Source organism: Camelus dromedarius, chromosome 6, assembly GCF_036321535.1.
Source record: "Camelus dromedarius isolate mCamDro1 chromosome 6, mCamDro1.pat, whole genome shotgun sequence".
NCBI classification, from domain to species: domain Eukaryota; kingdom Metazoa; phylum Chordata; class Mammalia; order Artiodactyla; family Camelidae; genus Camelus; species Camelus dromedarius.
The window spans coordinates 8391223-8413781 of record NC_087441.1 but is presented as its reverse complement, the minus strand read 5'-3'; the positions used below and the strand labels follow the sequence as shown (position 1 = coordinate 8413781).

The window sequence follows — 22559 nt, the reverse complement described above, 5'->3', positions numbered from 1 at the left end:
CAGAATCTCTGCCCCCTGGGCTCTCTCTTCCTGTGCCACTGGTCTACTTGTCAGTCTCTGTCCCAATACCGTGTTGTCTTGTTTACCTTTGATATCTGGTAAAACAAGCCCTTCTCCCTTGTACTTTCTTTTTAAGAATATCTTGTCCCTTCTTGACCACTTGCATTGCCATATAGAGTCAAGTCCCATTAAGTAAGCTAAAACCTACTGGAATTTTTGACTGGGATTGAATGGAATAGAACAGACATCTTTACAATATTGACTCCTCAATCTAAGAACATGGTATATTTCTCTAAGGATTTCATTAATGGTTTTCAAAGTTTTTAACTTATAAAAATTTTCAAACACGTGAAATCAGAGGGACTAGTTTGAACACTCATATATCCATCACCAGGATTTCATAGTAATTAATGTTTTGCTATATTTGCTTTATGTTTTTCCTTGCTGAAATATTTTAAAGCAATTCTGCTATCATATTTGACTCCTAAATACTTTCAATGTATCTCTAAATAACATTTTCTTTTATAACCTTAATACTTCATTATATCTAACAATTACCAATAATTCTTTAAATTCATGTTTTGCTAGTATACATAAATGTAAGCTTTTTATTCATTGAAATGCATCAAACAACCTTGCTTTTACATAAACTGTCATAAAATCTAACAATTTACTGTATTTCAGTATACCCAATATACCATCAATTATAAGATACACCATTTATATACTGTTATTTTTAAGAAAATGCTATGGGCTGAATTTTCCCTCCCAAAACACTCCCCATTTACATCCTGATAAATCCATTGTAAATTAAAAATATCCTAATTTGAAAATGCATTTAATACACCTGACCTACCAAAAATCATAGCTTAGCCTAGCCTACCTTTAATGTGCTCACAACACTTACATTAGCCTACAGTCAAGCCAAATTATCTAACAATGCCTATCTTATAACAAAGTGTTGAATATCTCATTGTAGTTTATTAATACTGAAAAATGAAAAACAGAATGGTTTTAAGTGTATTGGTTGTTTACCTTCGTGGTCACGTGGTTGACTGGGAGCTGTGACTTGCTGCCACTACCCAGTATCACAAGAGAGTAGCATACCACATATTGCTAGCCCAGGAAAAGATGAAAATTCAAAACTTGAAGTATAGTTTCTACTGAATGCATATCACTTTTGCCATCATAAAACTGAAACATAAGTTGAACCATTGTAAGTTGAGGACCATCTGTATTTACCTTTGCTGGTGAGATTGATGCTTTCATATGTTTTCTTATGACTAAATGGCATCCTTCCATTTCAGCTTGAAGTCCCTTTAGCTTTCCTTGTAAGTCTGGTCTGGAAGTGATGAACTCCTTCACTCTTCGCTTGTCTGAAAAACTCTGTAATCCATTCTTCCATTCTGAAGAAAAACTTTGCCAGGTAGAGTATTCTTGACATTTTTTTTCTTTCAGCACTTGAAATATACTGTGCCACTCCTTTGTGGCCTGCAAAGTTCCTGCGAAAAATCTGCTGGTAGTCTTAGGGGGTTCCCTTGTACGTAACAAGTTGTTTTTCTCTTGCTGCTTTTAAGATTCTCTCCTTGTCGTTATCTTTTGACAGTTTAACTATAATGGGTCTCAGTGTGGGTCTCTGGGTTCATCTTATTTGGAACTTTCTGGGACTCTTGGTTAGGGAAGATTTATCCTTTATTTCTTTGAATAATTTTTCTGCCCATTTTTTTCCTCTTTTCTCCTTGTGGGACGCCTTTCATGCAAACATCATTCTGCTTGATGGTATCCCATAGGTCACTTAAACCGTCTTCACTCTTTTTCCATCCTTTTTTATTTTTGTTTCTCTGATTGGATGAGTTCCACTGCCCTGTGTTTGAGTATGCTGATCCTTTCTGCCACTGAACCCCTCTGTTACATTTTTTCAGTTCATATTCTTCAGCCCTGTGATTTCTGATTGATACTTCTATTTTCTATGTCTTTGTTGAAATTCTCACTTTGTTCAAGCATTACTCTCCTGATCATGGTGAGCATCTTTATTATGGCAATTATCACCTATCTCCATTTAATTAAGGTTTTTGAGTTTCATCTTACTCTTTTGTTTGGAACATATTCCCCTGTTTCTTCATTTTCTTTGACTCTCTGTGTTGGCTTCTGTGCATGACATAAAACAGCCACCTTGCCCTGTCTTGACAGCGGGGTCTCATGTAGATGAACCTAATATTGAGCCCAGTGAGCTCTTGGTTGTCTCTAACTTTGTGATTGAGCCTCCTATTGTTCTTAGTGGCTCCAGGTAGTTGGGATTCTGCCAAGATCTGGCAGTGTTCCAAAGAGGAGCGGGGAGCATCTCAGTACCTAGATGTAGGCTGATTGGAAACTGAACCCTCAGAGCAGTTTTTAAAGTTTACAGACTTCTTTCAGGGAAAGACTGAAGATGGGTGTTTCTGCTCCCTCTGTGCTGAGCAATAGGGGGATGGAACTGTTTGATTACTACAGTCCTGTGGGATCTACAAACAGAAGGCCTGCTGGCCACCGGAGCCAGGTAATCAAGAGGTGCATTCCATGGGCAGCAGCCACAAAAGCGAGGGCACCAGAGAGGTGCTCAACTCCTTCCAGGGAGACACCAGCAACCTGGAGTGGATCAGAGGGAGAATGCAGAGACAGAACCCACCAGCCTCCCTGGTCTCCAGGGAAGATCACAGTCATACTCTAGATGTGTGTTCAATTTAGAAGCCTGACCCTCAGGCTGCAGCTTTTAAGATACGCAAATAGGCATCTTTCAGGAAAAGACTGGGAGACAGGCATTTCTGTCTGCTGCCCTTGTGCTGAGCCCTGGGGGGGAATAGACACTGTGAGTCCTTACAAGCCCATTCAGAACTGTTTCTTTGCTATAGTTTCATGGGTCTTGTGAATGCAAGCCCTGCTGACTTTTAAAGCTAAGTGTTTTGGGGGTGGGGTCCATCCTTCAGGTAGAGGACTTAAAAGTTGGGGCACCAGACGTTGGGTCCAAACTCTTCACGCCTGAGGCGGAAGCTGGGACTTGTGTGTTGCCTCCTGATTGAATCTCCCTGTGCCAGGGATGGGATTCATGGTGAGAGTGTCTCAGCCTCTCCTACCCATTTCAACGTGGGCATTTTCTCGTTCACCCAGTGTGTAGGAGTTGCTCAGCTAGTTTCTGAATTTATTTCAGAGGAAACTGTTCTGTGCGTAGCTGTAGATTCGGTCTGTGGAGCAGGTGAGTTCAGGAGCCTCCTAGGTCACCATCTTGGACAAGAACTCTTAGAAATGTTTTAATCTAGTAATCCCAGTTGTCAGAATATTCTGAACTCTAAATTATTGCTGTATACACGACAAAAGTCTTTTCTGCTTGAACACTGTGTTCGTATCCAGGCACTCTCTAGTGGTCCTAAGAATCAGTGACTATCTAACTTTCAGTATAAATTGGCTTTAACAATCCTGAAAGTCTGAATTAAATTAAAAATCAAAGGTTCTGGTAAGCTTAGTGTTTCCAAACTCTGGGTCCAGGTGTTGAACTCCGTGTCACTGTTTCCAAGGCCAAGCAGAAAGCAGATTAAGAACTGGAATTCTTACCAGAATAATTTTTTCTAAATTTGGAAATTTCTTGGATATTAAACTTTCTATGTCTTTTGCTTTATTAAGGAAATTTATAATAAAATATTACTTTTTATAAAGTAATTTTCTAATAGATTTTAAGCTTTTGGGAGTATTCAATATCTAACATAAGGGCACATCCAATTGTACTGAAGTACTTTAAAATGTATTTATTGATATTTAAATTTTTTTTCATGGACATCATTTTTATACCAAATGTCAATAAAAACCAAACTATGTATTAACATACTTAATATTACAAAGAGATGAAAACTAGGAAGGTATGCCTAAAGCTCAAATTTTAGGATTTGGAAATAATTTGAGGGGCAATGTGAATTACGAACCAAGTTCAAAAGAGATATACACATCACTGTATCACTGTGCTGTCTTTCTCTCTAGGAAATCAGTGCTGGTGCCCACCACCACGGGCATCCCCACTGAGCAGAGGCCCGCACCCTCCACCACGTTCTGGCTGTTGGTGTAACCTTGGTTGAATGGTTGAGATAGTGTCGAGAAAGGTACCACGGCCTCTGTTTGGGTCTCTTTCTATGATGACATTTAATTTAAACACTGGAGTAAAGGGGAACTCAGTGCTCTTGACTTTCACAGTAGACAACGTAATCAGAAAGAGAAAAGGTTATGAATAAGAGTAACTGATTTTTCATTTTCATCTGAGTTTTACTTACAGCTTGCTTTCAGTAGTGTCAGCTTTCTATAAAGCTGTATTCTATTTATTTCCTTCTTGGATAGATCATTTAAAGTGACTTTTCACATGAAGGGAAAAGTAATATAAAACATTTGAAATTTTTTTTTTCAGAAAAGATACTTAAACAAGGCTAAGAACCATTTTATTGATGATCTAAGTTTAAAACTATTTCAAATATGTATGTTTTCATACTCTGTTCTTAGAGTTTTTCAGGTGATGATTATTTTTAAAACATTACTGACTTAAATCTCACAAACCTGATGAAGTGAATCTGTGTGTATCACATCCATTTTATAAATAGAATAAACAGATGGTAAGTTACTTGTCTGAAAAACTATAGTAATTCAGAAATACATTGGATCTCTCTCCCAGACCTTATTTTTAAAACACAGCTATAATGGCTATATTGAGATTTTAAAGAGTAGGGTTTCATCCTATTACTCTAGGTTCATGAACAGATGTTCCAGCCATGGCATATCTGCCATGGTTCATGGAAAACAGAAAAAGAAAACGAACCAAACGTATCTATCCCCCTCCCCATGTCATCTCAACAGCTAAGAGTTTATTGTTAGCTATCACCCTGTTTCTACATAATAAAATAAAGAGTTAGGTCACCTGCTAGTTTTTGCATAACTAAACAATTAGTTATTGAGAGTTTACTGATGAGCCCAGTTTACCTTCAGATGCAATACTCCAGTTTTAGCTTTGACTATCCCATTCTATGTCGATCATTTTCAAAATGGGAAACAAGCTTAACATGTCCCAGCAATTCCACTCCTAGTAAACACCCAAGAGAATGGAAAACACGTTCGCACAAAAACTTTGTATGTGAACGTTCACAGCAGCCTCGTTCATAACAGCCCCAAAATGGAAAGAACCTAAACTCCATCAGCTGAGGAACAGATGAGCAAATGTGGTACATTCATGTAACAGTGTATTATTTGGCCATAAAAAGGAATGAAGTTCTACATGTACACATGCTACATCATGCATGGACCTTGAGAATGTGATGCTAAAAGAACGAAGCCAGACAGAGAGGGACACCTACTGTAAGATTCCATTTATATGAAACTTCCATAATAGGCAGATCCATAGAGAGAGAGAAAGAAACTCAGTGTTTACCAGGGGCTGCGAGGAGAGGAGGAATGATTGCTAACGGGTGTGCAGTTATTTTGGGGAATGAGGAAATATTCTGAAATTAGATAGTGGTGATGGTTGCACAATTCTGAAAATACACTAAAAATCAGTGAACTGTATATTTAAAAGGGTGAATTTTATGGTATGTGAACTGTATCTCAATAATGCTATTGCTTAAGAAAAAGTCATCAATATAATTTCCTATTTCTCACATGCTAGAGACCAGTTAATACTGCTTCTAAATGAGCAAGAGGAAGGTATTCTTTATTTAGCTAAAAAGAATCTGAGAATCTTGATACTAAGTACTGTTGATATTACAATGGCTTAGAATCATTTTATTTCATACTCTGATCAGTAATGGATTTATTCTTTTCTGGGAAAAATTAAAAGTACTGGCAGCTGCAGTCTGGAAAGAATTATAGGCTAGAACTTTTTAAAAAAAAATATGTCTCAGCAATATGAAAATAAAACTTACAAGAAACTGGCCCATGGGTGACACGAGGTCTAACAAAGCTAACATGTTAGACAAAGGTTTTACACTGACAAGTTTTTTAAAATTTACAGCACATGGACACTCAGACCCAAAACAGAGTCTTTTATGTTCTAGTTCATTCTCTCTCCATTACAGGTGCTCTCCAAAAGGCATTTTTATGGTAAGTTGGCGATGGCTCTCCCTTCAGAAGCCATCAGTGCTCCTCCCAGCATAAGCCATGGACAGGCACAGATGACAAAAGTCACAGGTCACATTCTCTACCCCACAGTAGTTTGCTCCTCGTCACCAGGGACACTGCCGAACATAACCTGGCACACAGGGAGGTTCTTTTAAATCAAAAGAATCCAGTTTAGCCCTTCATTCTCCGATTGCCACTTCTGTGCTGTGTTTGTGTTTTACAGAACAATATTTTGTTGCCTGCAACATACTCCAGGCCACAATGATGCCACAGTGACTATGTCTGCATGATTGCTTAGAGCTTAAAAAGAGAAAGAGAATACCACGTTTCTTGCACTGTGTTCACGTATGAAAATGGAAGAAGACAACTGTCAGTTTTCCAGGTCTTTGGCTAAAGCATCACGGATGAATTGTAAGGTACGCTGGTACAAAAAAGCATCCTTTTTCTTTGGCTTACAAATGTTCAAATGGTTCACATCCACAGGAATTAGATCTCCAATGCCTAAATCTGAAGAAAACAAAATGTCAATAAAATCTGAGTAAAAATACAAGCTTCCCCTGTCAATATTGAGAGGCCAAATGCGTAGTTGTAATGTTGATTTGGTTGTGACAAAGGCCTCTTTCAAGAGATAAAAGGACTTAAAGTTTGACTGTATCGCTAAACTGTATTTGACTCACCACGCACAAGTGGCATCTCAGTAAGTGTATCATAATTTTATGCTTTTCTCATAAATTCTGCCTATGTGTGCTGCCTACATCTTAATTTAGCATGAACAGAGCCTGAGCACTGTCATCCTCAAAACTTTTATACACTGGCAGGTTATTATGCAATTATTCCACACTTCTTTTAACCACTTCATACTAGAGAATATTAGAGGTAAGGAGCTCCCTTGTCCTGATGAAAAGGATGGGAACATCCCACGTGGGCTGCATTCTATCCCCAGACCTCCATGACCACTCTCCCAGCGGAGGAGACAACGCAGCACTTGAGAGAGTTGGTTGAGTTTTTGGTGTTTCAGCCTAACGCAGTCTACCTAGATGGAAGGGAGGGAGGTACCAGTGAGGCCAGGTAGGCGAGGAAGTGCAGGTGGTGGTTATGAAGGAAGACAAGCCACCTGGTGACACAGAAGAAAGGGTGGACAGAATTGTGACAAGGCTATGTCACTACTAGCAGCTGGTCCGCAATATTAATTTTGCTTTAAGCTTCCAAAGTCATTGTTTTAAAAAAAATCTGTTCTTTGAACTCTTCAAGTTCTTCAATTATCAAATCACAGCCCCTCACCCTGTGGCACGTTACTTTGAGGTAAAGCCTCTTCAGGTCCCACTATCAAGCCTTTTCCATTTTATTTAGATAACATATTAATGAAGTAAGACAAAACTTGCTCGGCAGACAGAAGGACATCTGGCAAGCGCTCAGATCCGCACCGTCCCTGGCTGCCAGGAGCTCTCAGTATGGCCAAGTGACAACAGGACAGCACCTGAGCCAGCCTCCATGGTGATCAGAAAAGGATCTGACAAGCAAACTAAGGAGTCAGCCGGAGAAAAGCCCTTCGGGGAGTGAAATGGATGGGCTGCTTACTACACAGAGAGCAGCAGGGGAAGCTCTAAGCAGAACTGAGACTTGGGCCCTACCCTCCGAGGGCCGACGGCACACCACAGCAAAGCGCAGGCACCGTGGCAGCACGTACTGCGCACCTCCCTCGGCCCCAGCATTAGGACGAGCCTGAACTTTAACACTAGTTTTCTTCCTTCGACGTCTCTGTGGCTTGAATACTCCCCATTAGCTTCCATTTATTTCTACTAAGCTTCCACATCTTTAGTTGATTTTCTTTAAGGTTCCTGCAGGTGGCGATCAATCTACTAAATGCCCCTTTTAATCCAGCTGAAAGGACACTCTGTAGTCTTATCTAATGCAAAAGACTTCACTGTTGAGGGCTAACTCAGAGTTAGTCAATTAACCTTTGCTCTGACCAGTTAAATAAAGGGAGGGGAGGGGAATGCCAAGGTTAAATGTTTGCAGAGAAATTTTAATCTATTGCTGAAAAGAATAGTATAATCTAAATCTTCATAAAACTGTCTCCTAAAACTGAGAAACTGAATATAAAAGTTGACACTTATGGTGACCACAATCAGGCATCTAAGGACCAACAAGCTGCAAAAGAGTGAATACCTGCTGATTCCAGGGGCACCACATGGAGCTTAATCATGCTACCGATATAGGTTGGTAGTGTCTCTACAAAACTCAGCACCTGGAAATTTTTGTCTTTCGCAAACTCCAGAAAGTCATCCTGTAGTGTTTTAAGTGCAGGAGAATCTGTAAAATTATAGAGAACAAGGTTGTTACAAGTTCTGTTTATCTATTTCACTATAAAATGGACATCAACCCTCCATATTTAGAGAGGAAATTACAGTTCTGATTCAAGACAGTGGCTTGTTTATTTTCTCTCCTTCCTAAGAAGCCATTAAGAGGAGATTAAGGGCTAAAATCAACCCAGAACAGAGACCAGTGTCAGAGGGAGAGGTTTCTCACATTACTGGCTGACAGGAGGCAGTAGCCAGAGCAGTTTGCTGTGTGGGACTGAAGGGTCCCCCAGTGTGCTGCCGGCACCCCCACAGCCACCCTAAAGCACAGCCTCCATCAACAGGGCCTGTCTATAATCACAGAGCACACGGCCCTTCCTGCCCCCCATCCTCAAATATGAAAGGGCACCCAAGAAGCACCAGGTCTTAAAGGCAAGCCTACCTACAACTTAAGAGAGACAGACCCAGCAAGCAAACAGAAAACCTGAGCACAGAAGACAAACAGAAAGGGGGAAAAAAAAAAAACCAATCCCCTAATAAGTATCTTTAGAATGATTTCAAAAGAAAATGGATCACAAAACAAGAAAGAGCTTGTGGAAAATAAAATCTGATTGCAAAAAAATACAATTCAACAGAAGATTAAGAATATAAAAGTCACATAACTCTAATAACTCTCCACAAAGCAGAACAGAGAACATATGAGCAAAAAGACAATGGCACATAAAGGCTCAAGCCAGGGGTCCCCAGATTCGGATTAACAGGTATTCCAGAGAAAGAGAAGACGCTTATTAATCCCCCTAAAATACAGTACTTTATAATTATGATGAATCTTTAAAGCTCATGTATATTTTAAGAGCTGATGATTTTCCAAACACAGAAAAAAGCAGTTCATTTGTAATTTGGAATAATACTTAAAGCAAAACATTATATAACTTTAAAATTTTTAAATACTTAAGATAGTATTAAAATTATTGTTCTATTGGAGCAAATACTTGCTTAAGAACAAAAAGGGAAGGGATCAAAGAAAAATTAGTCTCAAACTAAAAATCTTTCCTGACAGTCTAAACATAATTGATACACAGAAAATGAAGCAATACAGTCAAGTTAGAAACTGTTTTTCCTCCTTCTCCTGTGAAACTGGTGTTAATACAATGCCCTTCTGACAGAAAGTATTACCTTTGCTGAGCTCTTTGACTTCCAAAGAGGGAAAGAGAAGATAGCGAATATTCACAGAGTATTCAGCCAGATGGGATCCATGGTGAGGGACACTATAAAAAATGATTCCTCTGGTATTGTTTATAATAGTATTCATTTCTGGCTTCTTAGAGGCTTCCAACAGCATCTTTTTAACAAGAAGACCTAGCCACAGAGAAGAAAAACAATGCATAAGCTGTTTTCTTGCCCTCCATTAAAAAAAAAAAAGACAAATACAGGAAGAAGTACTTTCTTTTAAAAAAAAAGTTTAATAATTCTCTGCAGTCCAATAAACAGAGCCTTAAATACTAATATTTGGTAACTCTTAATCCTCTAAAATATATAGTGCAAGCCTACAAATGGGTGAGATTCTAGAAACTCATTTGTAAGGCAGGTCTTATATCATAGGATGCACTTTCCCACAGAAGAAAATTTAGGCATTGCTATGTTGTGTGTCCATCAATGAAGTGAAAATGCAGCAGCCAGCCTCCCCAGCCTGCCTGCAGCAGCCACTCCACTAGGTCACCAATGACCACTCCATTAGGTCAGAACTAATATTTTTTAAAAAAAACATAATCTCCCAGTCCACCACCAAGAAAACAAAGCTGCTAGGGGGAAAATGCACCTCAGAAGGCAGCTTCTCCTCTGTCCCCCTACCTGGGCTTGGCTGATAGTGAGACAAAGGTTACATGGATGGTGACAGTGGGTCTCTGAGGACACAAAGGGCTACATCCACCTTTCTCTCAGCAAAACACCCAGACTCAAGAGTCAGCAATCCTGAGCATTTATTTCATCAGATAATCTAGGCCGGGGGCCCTCTGCAAGGTGGATGGTGAACATTTAGAACTGGATTAGGGGAGGGGTTTGGGAGAAGCAGGAGATGTGGCTTAGCAAGCAAGCACTAGGACCAAAGAGTGGACACCTGCGACCGCGTGGACTTGGGCATGAAGGGGGCTGGGGCTGAGGGCACTGAAGCAGTGATGGACTCTGCGATGGCTGGAGGAGCAGGGAAGAAAGGGACTCCTGGAACCAGCCAAGATGCTGAGGGGTATTTACAAATCGGGCTTCGATAAGCCATGGGCAGCTTCTGATACTCAGCATCATGCTTAATGCCTAATGAATGCATTAAGTTGCCAAACGCCTTTTCTCGTTATATGGTTTGTTACTACTTGTCCCTCCTCTGAAAAAACAAATAGCATGGAAGGAGAATAGTAATTTTAAACCTCCTAGCCATAGCCAAAACCATTAATTGAAGGGGAAAAGGGCTATTAAATAAAGCAGAGCCACAGTAACTTATGTTAGCCCCGAAGGCTGACCGCCTCACAGTACTTGCTGGCAAAACTGAAACACACTTACCTCCCATGCTATGTGATACCCAGACCACTGGCCTATCCCCAACACCAGCAGCTCTGAGCTTCCTAAGAAGTTCGTTGCTCCTGAATGCAATGGACTTTCTGAACAAAATGAAAACAACAGGCATGACAGGAGGCTATCAACAACGCTCCCCCACCAATTTTGCTAGCCACTTTTTAAGGCAAGAACTTTTGTTTATTGGACCAATTCTACATGCTACGCTTTGGAGTCAGGAACACCCCTATTCTCTCTGGTTGATTTCTGCAACTGCTCATTCCTCATTTTAACTTAGTCACACTGGCGTAAGTGGGAACATTTACTAAACAAGCATTGTTGACACATCTAACACGTATCTGGCAATTTTCACGGGTCAGGCCTGGGACTCTGCCCCCACCACCGAGGACGTGTGTCCCTTCTCTGTATGTGGCCCCCACCACCGAGGACGTGAGTCCCTTCTCTGTACGTGGCCCAAGACAGGCAGCACTGGAGACCGTGCTGTCCCTTGCGAGTTCACCTGCGGAGTCAGCTGTCACTGCTGTTTAGTTCTACGTGTATTTATGCTACAAACAGTACGCTTTCATCATTTTGGTTTGTTACTTAGAAACAACAGAAAGCTATTTGAATCAGAGAATATCAAATAAGTAATTTTCTACCTAAAAGGGAACCCCAAAGCTATCTGGTCTATTTCAAACTGTGTATTTGTAGAATCCTTTCTTTGAAACCAGAGTTTGTGAGAGTTCCTCTGGGTGAAATGGGGAAGGAGCCCTGGGGTCGTGCCCCCTGACCCTCAGCACCATTCCTCTGGCACCTACATGGGGGTCACTCAGAGGTAACACTCAGTTTGATAACACTGATTCAGACCAACTCTCAATTTGTAGGCCAAACTTCCCAGACCAGTTAAATGACCTAGGATGGCACAGTGTGTCACAGGCAGAACTGGCCACACCTAGGTCCTGAAGCCCAGGCTCTCTCCTAGATACACAACGGCACCTAGTACGTCCGAGTGACATAAGGAGTCTACACTGTTCAGCATCTCTTTCTTTGCTTCCTTTATATGGTGTGCTTGTGAACACAAAAGCCAAAAGCCTCATGTTTGCTTCCAGGGTAAAGAAGACTTTGATCTAAAATCCACGGTCATTACTATGAGAACAGCTGTAAGTGAACCATGTTAGGAACCCAACATTGACACTATATCTAAGCTTTATATAGTTTCATTGTTTATTTACCGCTAACTCCCTCTAGAAGGAAGAGAAAAAAGGTTAGGTTAGTTTTCCATAAGAAAATCCTGTCTGTGGCATCAAAAGCTAAAACTCCCCTCCATCCCAGAGGCCTTGTGGCCCGGACCCTTCCCCTCAGTTACCTTTCCATAGGACACCTTGCTCTCCAGTCACTAAGGCTGGTGTCATACTCCACAGATATAATTCGGAGAGCAGGACAGTCGCTTGCTAACCATGACTACATAAAACAAAAGGTATAAAAGGAAAAATATGAATTTCCACAGTCCCACTTATTTCCTAGCAACTGAAATCATAACTAAAGGACTCTTGTAATACTAACAACTAGTAAAACATCACGCTGGAGTCATGTGTAAAGGTGACTAGAAAAACAATCCTGGCAATTTTATCTTTTTATATCTCTGGTCACAAGGAGGTATCACGATTAATAGTGTAAGGTCTCTGCAGGTTTCAAGAGAATATTCTCAGTTTTAATCTGCTATAGCTAAAAGCAGAGCCTGTTTTTGGAATCTAGATCAAACTGGCTTTTTGAAAGCATTTCATAGAAAGCTATGATCTCAGGATAGAACAGTGTGATGGTCAGGGATCTGACCTGAGAACTCAGATTCTAATTAGTCACAGTTCTGTCTCTGTGGGCCTGAGTTTTATCATCTCCACATTCAGTGTCACCAGAGACAGTGCAAACCATTCTTTCTACTTGATAAGCTCTTGTGAAGGTGAATGAGCAGCAGTGGGACAAAGCCCCAGAAACTGTTTATACATATTCATTGAGCTTTAGATAAATATCATTCAATGAATTCATCCCAAAGTTAAGGCTCTTTAGAATAATGTCAAAGAAATCCAAAGTAGAACTGACTTCCTTAAAGTCTTTATTTTTATAATTATTAAAATCAGAAAACTACCCAACTATTATTAACATATTATTTGTTCAATCATATTTTTAATGGAAGTGATCTATTACTGACCCTTGCCCTTTGCCCCTGTTTTTTACTTAATAGAATATTCTTTTAGAGTCATATAGACTGCACCCTAAATTATACAATACAGAGTGACAAGCCCAGTTGTCCATGTAACATACTATAAGTGCCCCTAAGGGAAAGAAAAACTGCAGAGAAAAAAACCCCAATAAAAAGTCATAAGCGCGTCACAATGGGGGCTCCAGCGGGCAGGGACACGGCAGCGTGTCGGGGTAAGGGTGGCCTGCCAGAGTCAGCCATGTACGTACCTTGGGCCAACAGGTTGTGTACTTGGTTTCATCCTCTGAAATGTTTTCAGTTAAATCCTGATCATTGTCCTGCTGGCGCCACGTTTTGAATGCTGCTCCCATAAGGCCGTGAATAAAAAGGACATCTGCTTTAATGGGCTGACTAGCCGGGGAGAGAGTTTTAAAAAGAAGCAGAATAAATGCATTACTGCTTTGTTAAGAATCCACACAGCACTCTCTTTGGAGGATGCTTAGCAGGTTTATATAACAAAAGAAACTTAAAGTATGCTTTACAGGCACAGCTTTGCTGAGGAACCCTTCAAGAAGTTTTGGCAGAGACATACATAAAATGTGTTCACTGCTCTCTCTATAAAGATGGAGGCATAGCTAGCCAGGCAGACAAACCAAAATCAACTGTAATGTGCTTAGTGATCAATGAAGTGACAGATGTCACAGATTACCCTCCAAAGAATTTCATGAGCATGTTGTACAAATCAATTAAAATAGTTAAGAAATTAAATAATACACTAGTGTAGTTCACACTCAGTATGCATGAAAGAGATTGTTTCTAATTTATCAAGGAAAATAAATAATATTTATCAGAAGTGGAACAAATGAGATTTTAAAGTAACTTATATTCTTTCTTTGGATACGACACTCTTAAAAACTGCAGCCGTATATTACTTGCAAGCTATTTAGAATATACACACAATTACATAACAGATGTAAAATACTTGATCATATTCTTTTACCTACAAATTGGAATTAACCAGGCAATCTATTTTTCAGATTTAAAAAAGTTCTTGCTATTTTCTGAGGTGTTATTTTTAAAATGCCTGGCAAAAACCCAAGAAACATGTAATTTTTTTTCATTGTGGTCCTTTCTATATTTATTGTCTTACCTGTGATACAACTGGAAACAGTGACCAGAAATAACCTTAAGAAGGGGCATGAGTCAGATTTATTACAACTTATTCCTTCTGGTGCATGCTTTTGTACTTGGCATAAACTTTCTCCAGTCCCTTGAGTTCTAGGCCCAGGCTAATCTGGCTGCCTGCATGTAATTATATATAACAATATCCTATCTCCTTCCCATCCAGACTGACTTCTACAACCCTCGTCAGTTAATAACTTAGATTTACATGAAAAATGTAATGAAACAAAGAAGAAATACCAATACAAAGTTTAAGTGGGACACGTTATAAAAGGTGAACGCAGCCATCCTGTAGGTAAAATACCCAGGTAATTTAGCTAGTTCCACACTTTCATGACAGCCTGCAATTCTTCTGAGGTTATTAGGGGCAAATTGTTTCAGTAAATAAGGTATTCGTAAGGTACTTAACTTACCTAAATTATGCAGAAATAAATTAAAATATTAAGCCCTCTAAGCTTAGGGTCCCCACAGGGGCAAAGCAGCCCCACTCTGCTCTCCTACCTCGTGCGGTGCTGGGGGTGCAGCACGTACACCCCGTCCTGGTATTTATCTCGCACAGTCTCTCGGTCTAGATTAGCCAGCGTCCTGGCGGCATGTGAGGCCTCCATAATGTGCTGAGACTTCATTGCTTCTGCCAGTATGGATACCCAGCCTGGTGAAAAGAACATATTCCTTAAATATCGGCACTTACCTATCTCGGATTGTTGAGAGGTTTCAGGCTGAAAATGACGGAAGGAAGGCAAACCTCAGCGTCAGTCTACGTGGAAAAGCCCGACCACTCCAATTCCATTCTTCCCTAAGGTCCTCTGGGTCCCATAACTCAATGCCATGATGTCCCCAGCCAGGTACTCCTTAGGGGTCTCAAAGAAGTTAAGAACCATTTTCTTTATTAGAAAATGTAACAAAAGTTGTAATTACTAGACATGAGTTCATAAACAGTAAGAAAATGTATTTTGCTTTAGCAAGAAATATTAAGTTTGGTGATTTAATATTAATTATTTTATTCAGACTGGCAGTCATATTAGCAGCCCTTAATACACACGAGGATATTGATTCTTAATAATGAACTCGCTTGACAGACAAAAATCTTGTAAAACTTGAGGTTCAGGAAGGAAAAACTATTTCTTAAAGGGAGACAAAACAGTACTTTGTGCAGTATGATTTCATTTATGTTTTATGTTTTTGTTGTTTAAAACAATGTATTGCTTTATGCACACAAATATGTATGCAAGTGTACGCGTGCACACACACACATACACACAGATCTAGAGAGGCACCAAACTAATGAACAGTCACTACTTCTGAGGTGGGAACTGGGGTTGGAGAGGGCTCTGTATAGAGGTGGGTGTGACCTTTTGGCTGTGTCTATGTTCTCTGAAGCATTTACAAAGACAGTCTATTCTTGTATTATTTAATTTAAAGTAAAACGAAACATGGGCCTTGAGGTTAGAGAGACTTGGGCTTGTATTTCTGTCCCCCACTTACTTGTTATGGAACCTCAGTCAAGTTACTTGGCTCCGTTGAGCTGGAGGAAGGTTCTAATAAATTAATCTATATCAAAACTGCCCCGCAGGTGCTCAATAGAGATCATGTCTCCATGTCCTCCTCCCACTCTCTGTGGCAAAAGTGATGAGAATCATTGTGACGATAAGAGGCCATTATTTAGTAATCCAAAAGAAATTTCAGTCCTAATAATTCTTAAATATCCAAATGTGTAATATCAGAAAATCTCACTTCAAAATCTGTTATAGAATGCTTTATAATAATAAAATAAGAATGTTTTAAAATGCTACCTGTAGAGATACTGTAGTATGTTATTGGTATGTACAAAAATATGGCTTTATTTTTAATGAAGTTGCAAGAAAGACTCCACAAGAAAGGACACATAAGAGAAAGCATGGCACAAGCCAGTTCTTCAGCATTTTTTACTTGACAAAGTATTTTTACAAAACCTGAGATATTTCACCTTTTATAAACCATCAAATGCTTCTTGGAAAACCTGTGTCTTTCTTAAATGTTTACTGTTTATAAATTATATAACCTCTGGATACATTTTAATTGTAAAAATAAACGAAGACAGCATTTAATAATGAATGTCCCACTTTAGCACTCCCAGCATTTCTCAATTCCCATGTATGTCCTCAGAAGTAACTATAGTTAAGTTTGGTAGACACTCTTCCAAAACTTTTTAAAAATTCAGTTATATACCTTTAATTTATACATATACACTGTAGCTCCATATGCATTTTTTCCCAAGTAGCAATATACTATTCCTACTGTCCTATGACTTGATTTTATACTTCAGCCACGTACACAGACCAATTACCAACAATGAAACTGAATCAGTAATTAAAAAAAAAACTCCCAGCAAACAAACTCCAGGACCAGAGGGCTTCACAGGTGAATCTACCTAACATTTAGAAAAGAGTTAACACCTGTCCTTCTCAATCTGTTCCAAAAATTACAGAGGAAGGAATGCTTCTGAACTCATTCTACAAGGCCAGCATCATCTTCAGACAAAGATATCACAAAAGAATAAAATTACAGACCAGTATCACTGATGAATATAGAAGCAAAAATTATCAACAAAATATTGGCAAGCTGAATCCAACGATACATTAAAAGGAACATACACCATGATCAAGTGGGATTTATTCCACGGATGCAAAGAGTTCAATATCTGCCTATCAATCAATGTGATACACCACATTAACAAAGTGAAGAATAAAAACCGAGCGATCATCTCAATAGATGCAGAAAAAGCTGTTGACAAAATTCAACATCCATTTATGATAAAAACTCTCCATAAAATGAGTATAGAGGGAACATACTTCAACAAAATAAAAGCCATCTACCGCAAGCCTACAGCTAACATCATACTAAATAGTGAAAAGCTGAAAGCATTTCCTCTAAGACAAGGATGCCCACTCTCTTCACTTTTATTCAACACAGTTTTAGAAGTCCTAGCTACAACAATCAGATAAGAAAAAGAAATAAAAGGAACTCATATTGGAAAGGAAGAAGTAAAATCGTCACTGTCTGCAGATGACATGATACTTTATACATAGAAAATCTTAGCCACCACCAAAAAACTACTAGCATTCATCAATGACTTTGGTAAAGTTGCAGGATACAAGATAAATATACGAAAATCTGTTGCATTTCTATACACTAACAATGAACTGTCAGAAAGAGAAATTAAGGGTTCACCAATAAGGATTTTATATAATAAAATACCTAGGAATAAACCTACCTAAGGGGGTAAAAGACCTGTAATCAGAAAATTATAAGACACTGATGAAAGAAACTAAAGGTGACACAAACAGATGGAAAGACATACTGTGGTTCACGGATTGGAAGAATCAAAACTGTTTAAATGACCATACTATCCAGGACAATCTATAGATTTGATGCAATCCCTATCAAAATACTAATGGCATTTCTCATAGAATTAGATCAAACAATTTTAAAATCTGTATGGATACACAAAAGACATTGAATAGCCAAAACAATCTTGAGAAACAAGAAGAGAGCTTGAGGAATCATGCACCCTGACTTCAGACTATACTACAAAGCTACAGTAATCAAAACAGTATGGTACTAGCACAAAAACAGACATATAGATCAATGGAACAAAATAGAGAGCCCAGAAATAAACCCATACAGTTATGATCAATTAATCTATGACAAAGGAGGCAAGAATATACAATGGAAAAAAGACAGTCTTTTCAATAAGAGGTGCTGGGAAACTGGACACTTACATGTAAAAGAATGACATTAGAACATTTTCTAACACCATATGCAAAAATAAACTCAAAATGGATTAAAGACTTAAATGTAAAACCTGAAACAAAACTCCTAGAAGAAAATATAGGCAGAACACTCTTTGATATAAATCATAGTAGTATTTCTTTTTATGTCTCCTAAGGCAAAGGAAGCAATAGCAAAAATAGACAAATGGGACCTGATTAAACTTAACAGCTTTTGCACAGCAAAGAAAACTGTCAATAAAGGGAAAAGATAACCTACCAAATGGGAGAAAATATTTGCAAATAATATGATTGATAAGGGGTTAATATCCAAAATGTATACACAGCTCATACAACTCAACATCAAGAAAAAAAATGTACAAATAGGCAGACCACCTGAATATACATTTTTCCAAAGAAAACATACAAATAGTCAACAGGTACATGAGACAATGTTCAACATTGCTAATTGTCTGGGAAATACAAATCAAAACCACAGTGAGATATGACTTCACACCTGTCAGAATGGCTATCATCAAAAAGACCACAAATAACAAACGATGGTGAGGATGTGGAGAAAAGGGAACACTTGTAAATTGGTGCAGCCACTGTGAACAACAGTATGGAGGTTCCTCAAATAACTAAAAACAGAATTACCATATGACCTAGCATTTCCACTACTGGGCATATACCTGAAGAAAACGAAAACACTAATGCAAAAAGATACATGTACCCCAATGTTCACAGCAGCATTATTTACAATTGCCAAGATATGGAAGCAACCTAAGTGTCCATCAACAGATGAATGGATAAGGAAGGTGTGCTGTATACAAACAATGAAACATCACTCAGTCATAAAAAAGGAAATTTTGCCATTTGTAACTACATGGATAGACTTCGAGTATATTATGCTTAGTGAAATAGTTGGACAAAGAAAGACAAATACTGTATGATATCACTTACATGTGGCATCTAAAAAATAAAACAAGAGGAGTGTATAGCTCGGTGGTAAAGTGCATGCATAGCATGCATGAGGTGGTTCAATCTCCAGTATCTCCATTTAAATAAATAAACCTAATTATCTGCCCCCCTAAAAAAAATTGAAAAATAAAAAAATAAAACAAGCTAGTGAATATAACAAAAAAGAAAGAGACTTACAGATATATAGAACAAACTAGTGGTTACCAGTGGGGAGAGGGAAGGGGAGAAGGGACAAGACAGAGGAAGGTGATTAAGAGGTACAAACTACTATGTATAAAGTAAATAAGCTACAAGGATATATTGTACAGCACAGGGAATATAGCCAGTATTTTATAACAACTATAAATGGAGCATTATCTTTAAAAATTGTGAATCACTATGTCGTACACCTGAAACTTACATAACATTGTACATCAACTATACCTCAATTTAAAAAAGAAAGGTAAAGCACAGAGAGAAAAAAAAATTTGAAAAGACATCGACAGAGTCTTAATGACCTGTAGAACAGAATCAAGAGATCTAATATACATATTTGAGGTCCCAGGAGGAGAGACGAGAGAAAAAGGGACAGAAAAACATCTAAAGATATACTAGCTGGAAAGTTTCCAAATTTAATAAAAAACATCAACTTATAGGTTCAGTCAGCTCAGTGGACCCCAAGAAACATAAATATAAAAACAGACTAGGCAATTCATAGTCAAACTGTTGAAAATCTTAAAAGAAAGCAGAGGGAAAAAGACACATTTCATATACAAGAACAGAAGTGGGCATAAGGAAACACTTCTCATTAGACAACAGAAGCCAGGAGAGAATCAAATGATATTTTTAAAGTGCTGACAGAAAAATAACACACTGTCAACACAGTATTCTTTATCCATGGAAAATAACCTTTCCCTGGATAATAAAGGCAAAGTCAATACATTTTCAGAAAAAGAAAGGTGACAGAATTTGTTGCCGGCAGACCCAGGTCTTTAGGCTGAAGGGAAATGACACCAGGTGAAAATTTAGATATACGGAAAAGTGGGAAGAGCACTGGATATTATGACTATGTAAATAAAAAACCTTTTCTCTTATATCCTTAAAATATCGCTTGACTGTTAAAAACAGCAACATATTGCAAGTTCTGTAACGTATGTGGTCTACAGCATATTATGGTCTATAATGATGACAAAACTATAAAGGATTTATACTGAATTAATCTATTGTGAGAATCTTACATTACATACGAATGGTATAATATTAATTCAAGACAGACTGTGATAAGTTAAGGATACAGCCATTAGAAAATACAGCAAAAATCTTCTATAAAAATCTAAAAGAAGAGAAAGAATAGAACATAAAAAATACTCAAATAACCTTGAAAAAGTCAAAGAGAGAAAAAAACAAAACAAAAAACAGAGAGGGGGCTAATTGCAAGCGCAAAACAACAGACACAACCGAATAATATCAATAACTACATTACAGGTAAAGAGACAAAATATTTCAATTAAAAGGGATTATCAAGCTGAATTTCTTTAAAGAGATACAAGTATGTGCTGTCTATAAAAGATGTGCTTATTTTTAGTCACAGAAAAATGAAAGCAAAAGAAGAGAAAAAGGTAACAGATATGCAATGCAAACAGAAAGCATAAGAAAAAGCCAGTGTAGCTATTTTAATACCTGACAAAGTAAAACTTGAAGAAAAGTAGTAGAGACATTACTTGATAATAAAAAATGAACATTCACCAGCAAGAAAAATCTGACAGAGCTAAAGGAAGAAACAGACAAGTCCAAGAATTTAACACATCTCAGTAATTCATCAAAGTAGACAAAACTCGGTAAAGGTCTAGAGAAGATTTGAAAAACACAATCAGCCAACTGTTATGTATAAAACACTTCACCCAATAACTATAGAATATTAATTCGTTTCAAGTGCACATAGAACATTCACCAAAACAGACCATAAAATAGGCCATCAAATAAGTGTCAATAAATTTCCAAAGACTAAAATCTTATAGGGTGTGTTTTTTGAATACATGGAATATTAAACTAGAAATCAGAGACATGTCTAGAAAGCCATTAATACTTGTAAATTATGCAGCACACTTTAAGTAACCCATGAGACAAAGAAGAAATTCATTTTCAAACTGAAAAATGATGAAAATACAATATACCCAAAATTTGAGGGATGCTTCCAAAGTCAGATTAGAGGAAATTTACAGCTTTAAATACTAGAAAGTAATTGTAATGATTTTAAAACATGTTTTCTTTTGACACTATTCCTATTAAGAGGTGATGAGTCTAAACCCCTTCTAAATCCCTTCCCCTCGAATATGAGCTAGCCTTAGTGACTAGCTTTAAATCAACAGGTTACGGCAAAAATTACTTTCAACGCTTGATTATAAAAGGCAAAAGTGCTTATACCTCGCTGTCTTTTGAAACATCTGCCCTGAGAACCCAGCCATCATGCTTTAAGGAAGCCCAAGGCACATGCAGAAAGCAGCCAATGCCTCAGCCCCAGCTAAGCTCCCAGCTGAGGGCCAGTACCAATCTGCAAGCCATATGAGTGAGCGATCTTCAGGTATATTCTCCACACTTTAGCTGAGCTGCCCCAGCTGATGTTGTACAGAGCACATAAATGCCTTTCCCACTGAATTTTGCCCAAACTTCACATTCATGAGCAAATGTATGATTGCTATTTTAACCAGTGAGTTTTGGGGTGGTTTAATACATAGCAATAGATCACTTAAACAAGAAAAAAGGTTAAAATCTGACTAAGTTTCTACCTTAAGAATCTATAAAAGAGAGAAACAAATAAACCCAATATAGTAAGTGGTCCTTTACAGAAAAGTTTTCTGATCCCTGAATTAGACTTCATCAAATTAAAAACTTCTGCTGATCAATGTACTCTTAAATGTAAATTCAAAAAAAAAAGCAGATATACAATAAAAAAGTAAATTCATAGTTTCTAATAAATGTGTATGAACATATGCATATATGTACATATATGTATATCTTTTGTATGTGTACATATATTTTTATATATCACCCTGCTTTTTCCATTAAAAGAGCCAAGCAGCAAAGACACTCCAGGAGCAATAGCACATCTAGCTAGAACCCAGATCTTGGTCTCTAATAATCATTCTCCACTAAAAGGAAATAGGATTCCTTGGAGAAATGAGCCTGGAACATCTTGTTATACCAGAAAGTAAGGAATGCCTCCCAAAATGATGTGGGCAGATCACAAGGACACAGGAGCCAGTTTGCCAGCATCCCACTACCAAAGCTGAGACAATCTGGCATCAAATTATTAAGTACAGTAATAAGTTGTAAACCATTTTAAAAAAGGAATCCATGTGCCCGTACAGGTAGGGAGGGAGGGAGAAGGAAAGAAAGGAGAAGATGAAAAAAAGGAGGGACAGAGAAAGCAGGAAAGGCTCTTGCTTACAGTAAAATGCCAGATGCTAAAACGTAAATGAGGAGGGCATGCTGCCGCTGGAAAATCATCAC

General features: G+C 38.2%; 1 protein-coding gene across 2 annotated transcripts in view; it reads right to left on the bottom strand.

Moving 5' to 3' along the window:
• Window positions 1–6029: 6029 nt before the first annotated feature.
• The window catches only part of SERAC1 (serine active site containing 1), a 59038-nt gene continuing 42508 nt past the window's right edge, over window positions 6030–22559 (bottom strand). For both annotated transcript variants that reach the window (XM_031456613.2, XM_064486523.1), the window contains exons 11-17: window positions 14842–14992; window positions 13428–13569; window positions 12328–12422; window positions 10971–11068; window positions 9597–9779; window positions 8290–8433; window positions 6030–6627 (exon numbers count right to left, since the gene is read on the bottom strand). In XM_031456613.2, coding sequence (XP_031312473.1) covers window positions 6491–6627; window positions 8290–8433; window positions 9597–9779; window positions 10971–11068; window positions 12328–12422; window positions 13428–13569; window positions 14842–14992 — 950 coding nt within the window. In that variant the 3' untranslated portion in view covers window positions 6030–6490. The remainder of the gene's footprint in view (window positions 6628–8289; window positions 8434–9596; window positions 9780–10970; window positions 11069–12327; window positions 12423–13427; window positions 13570–14841; window positions 14993–22559) is intronic.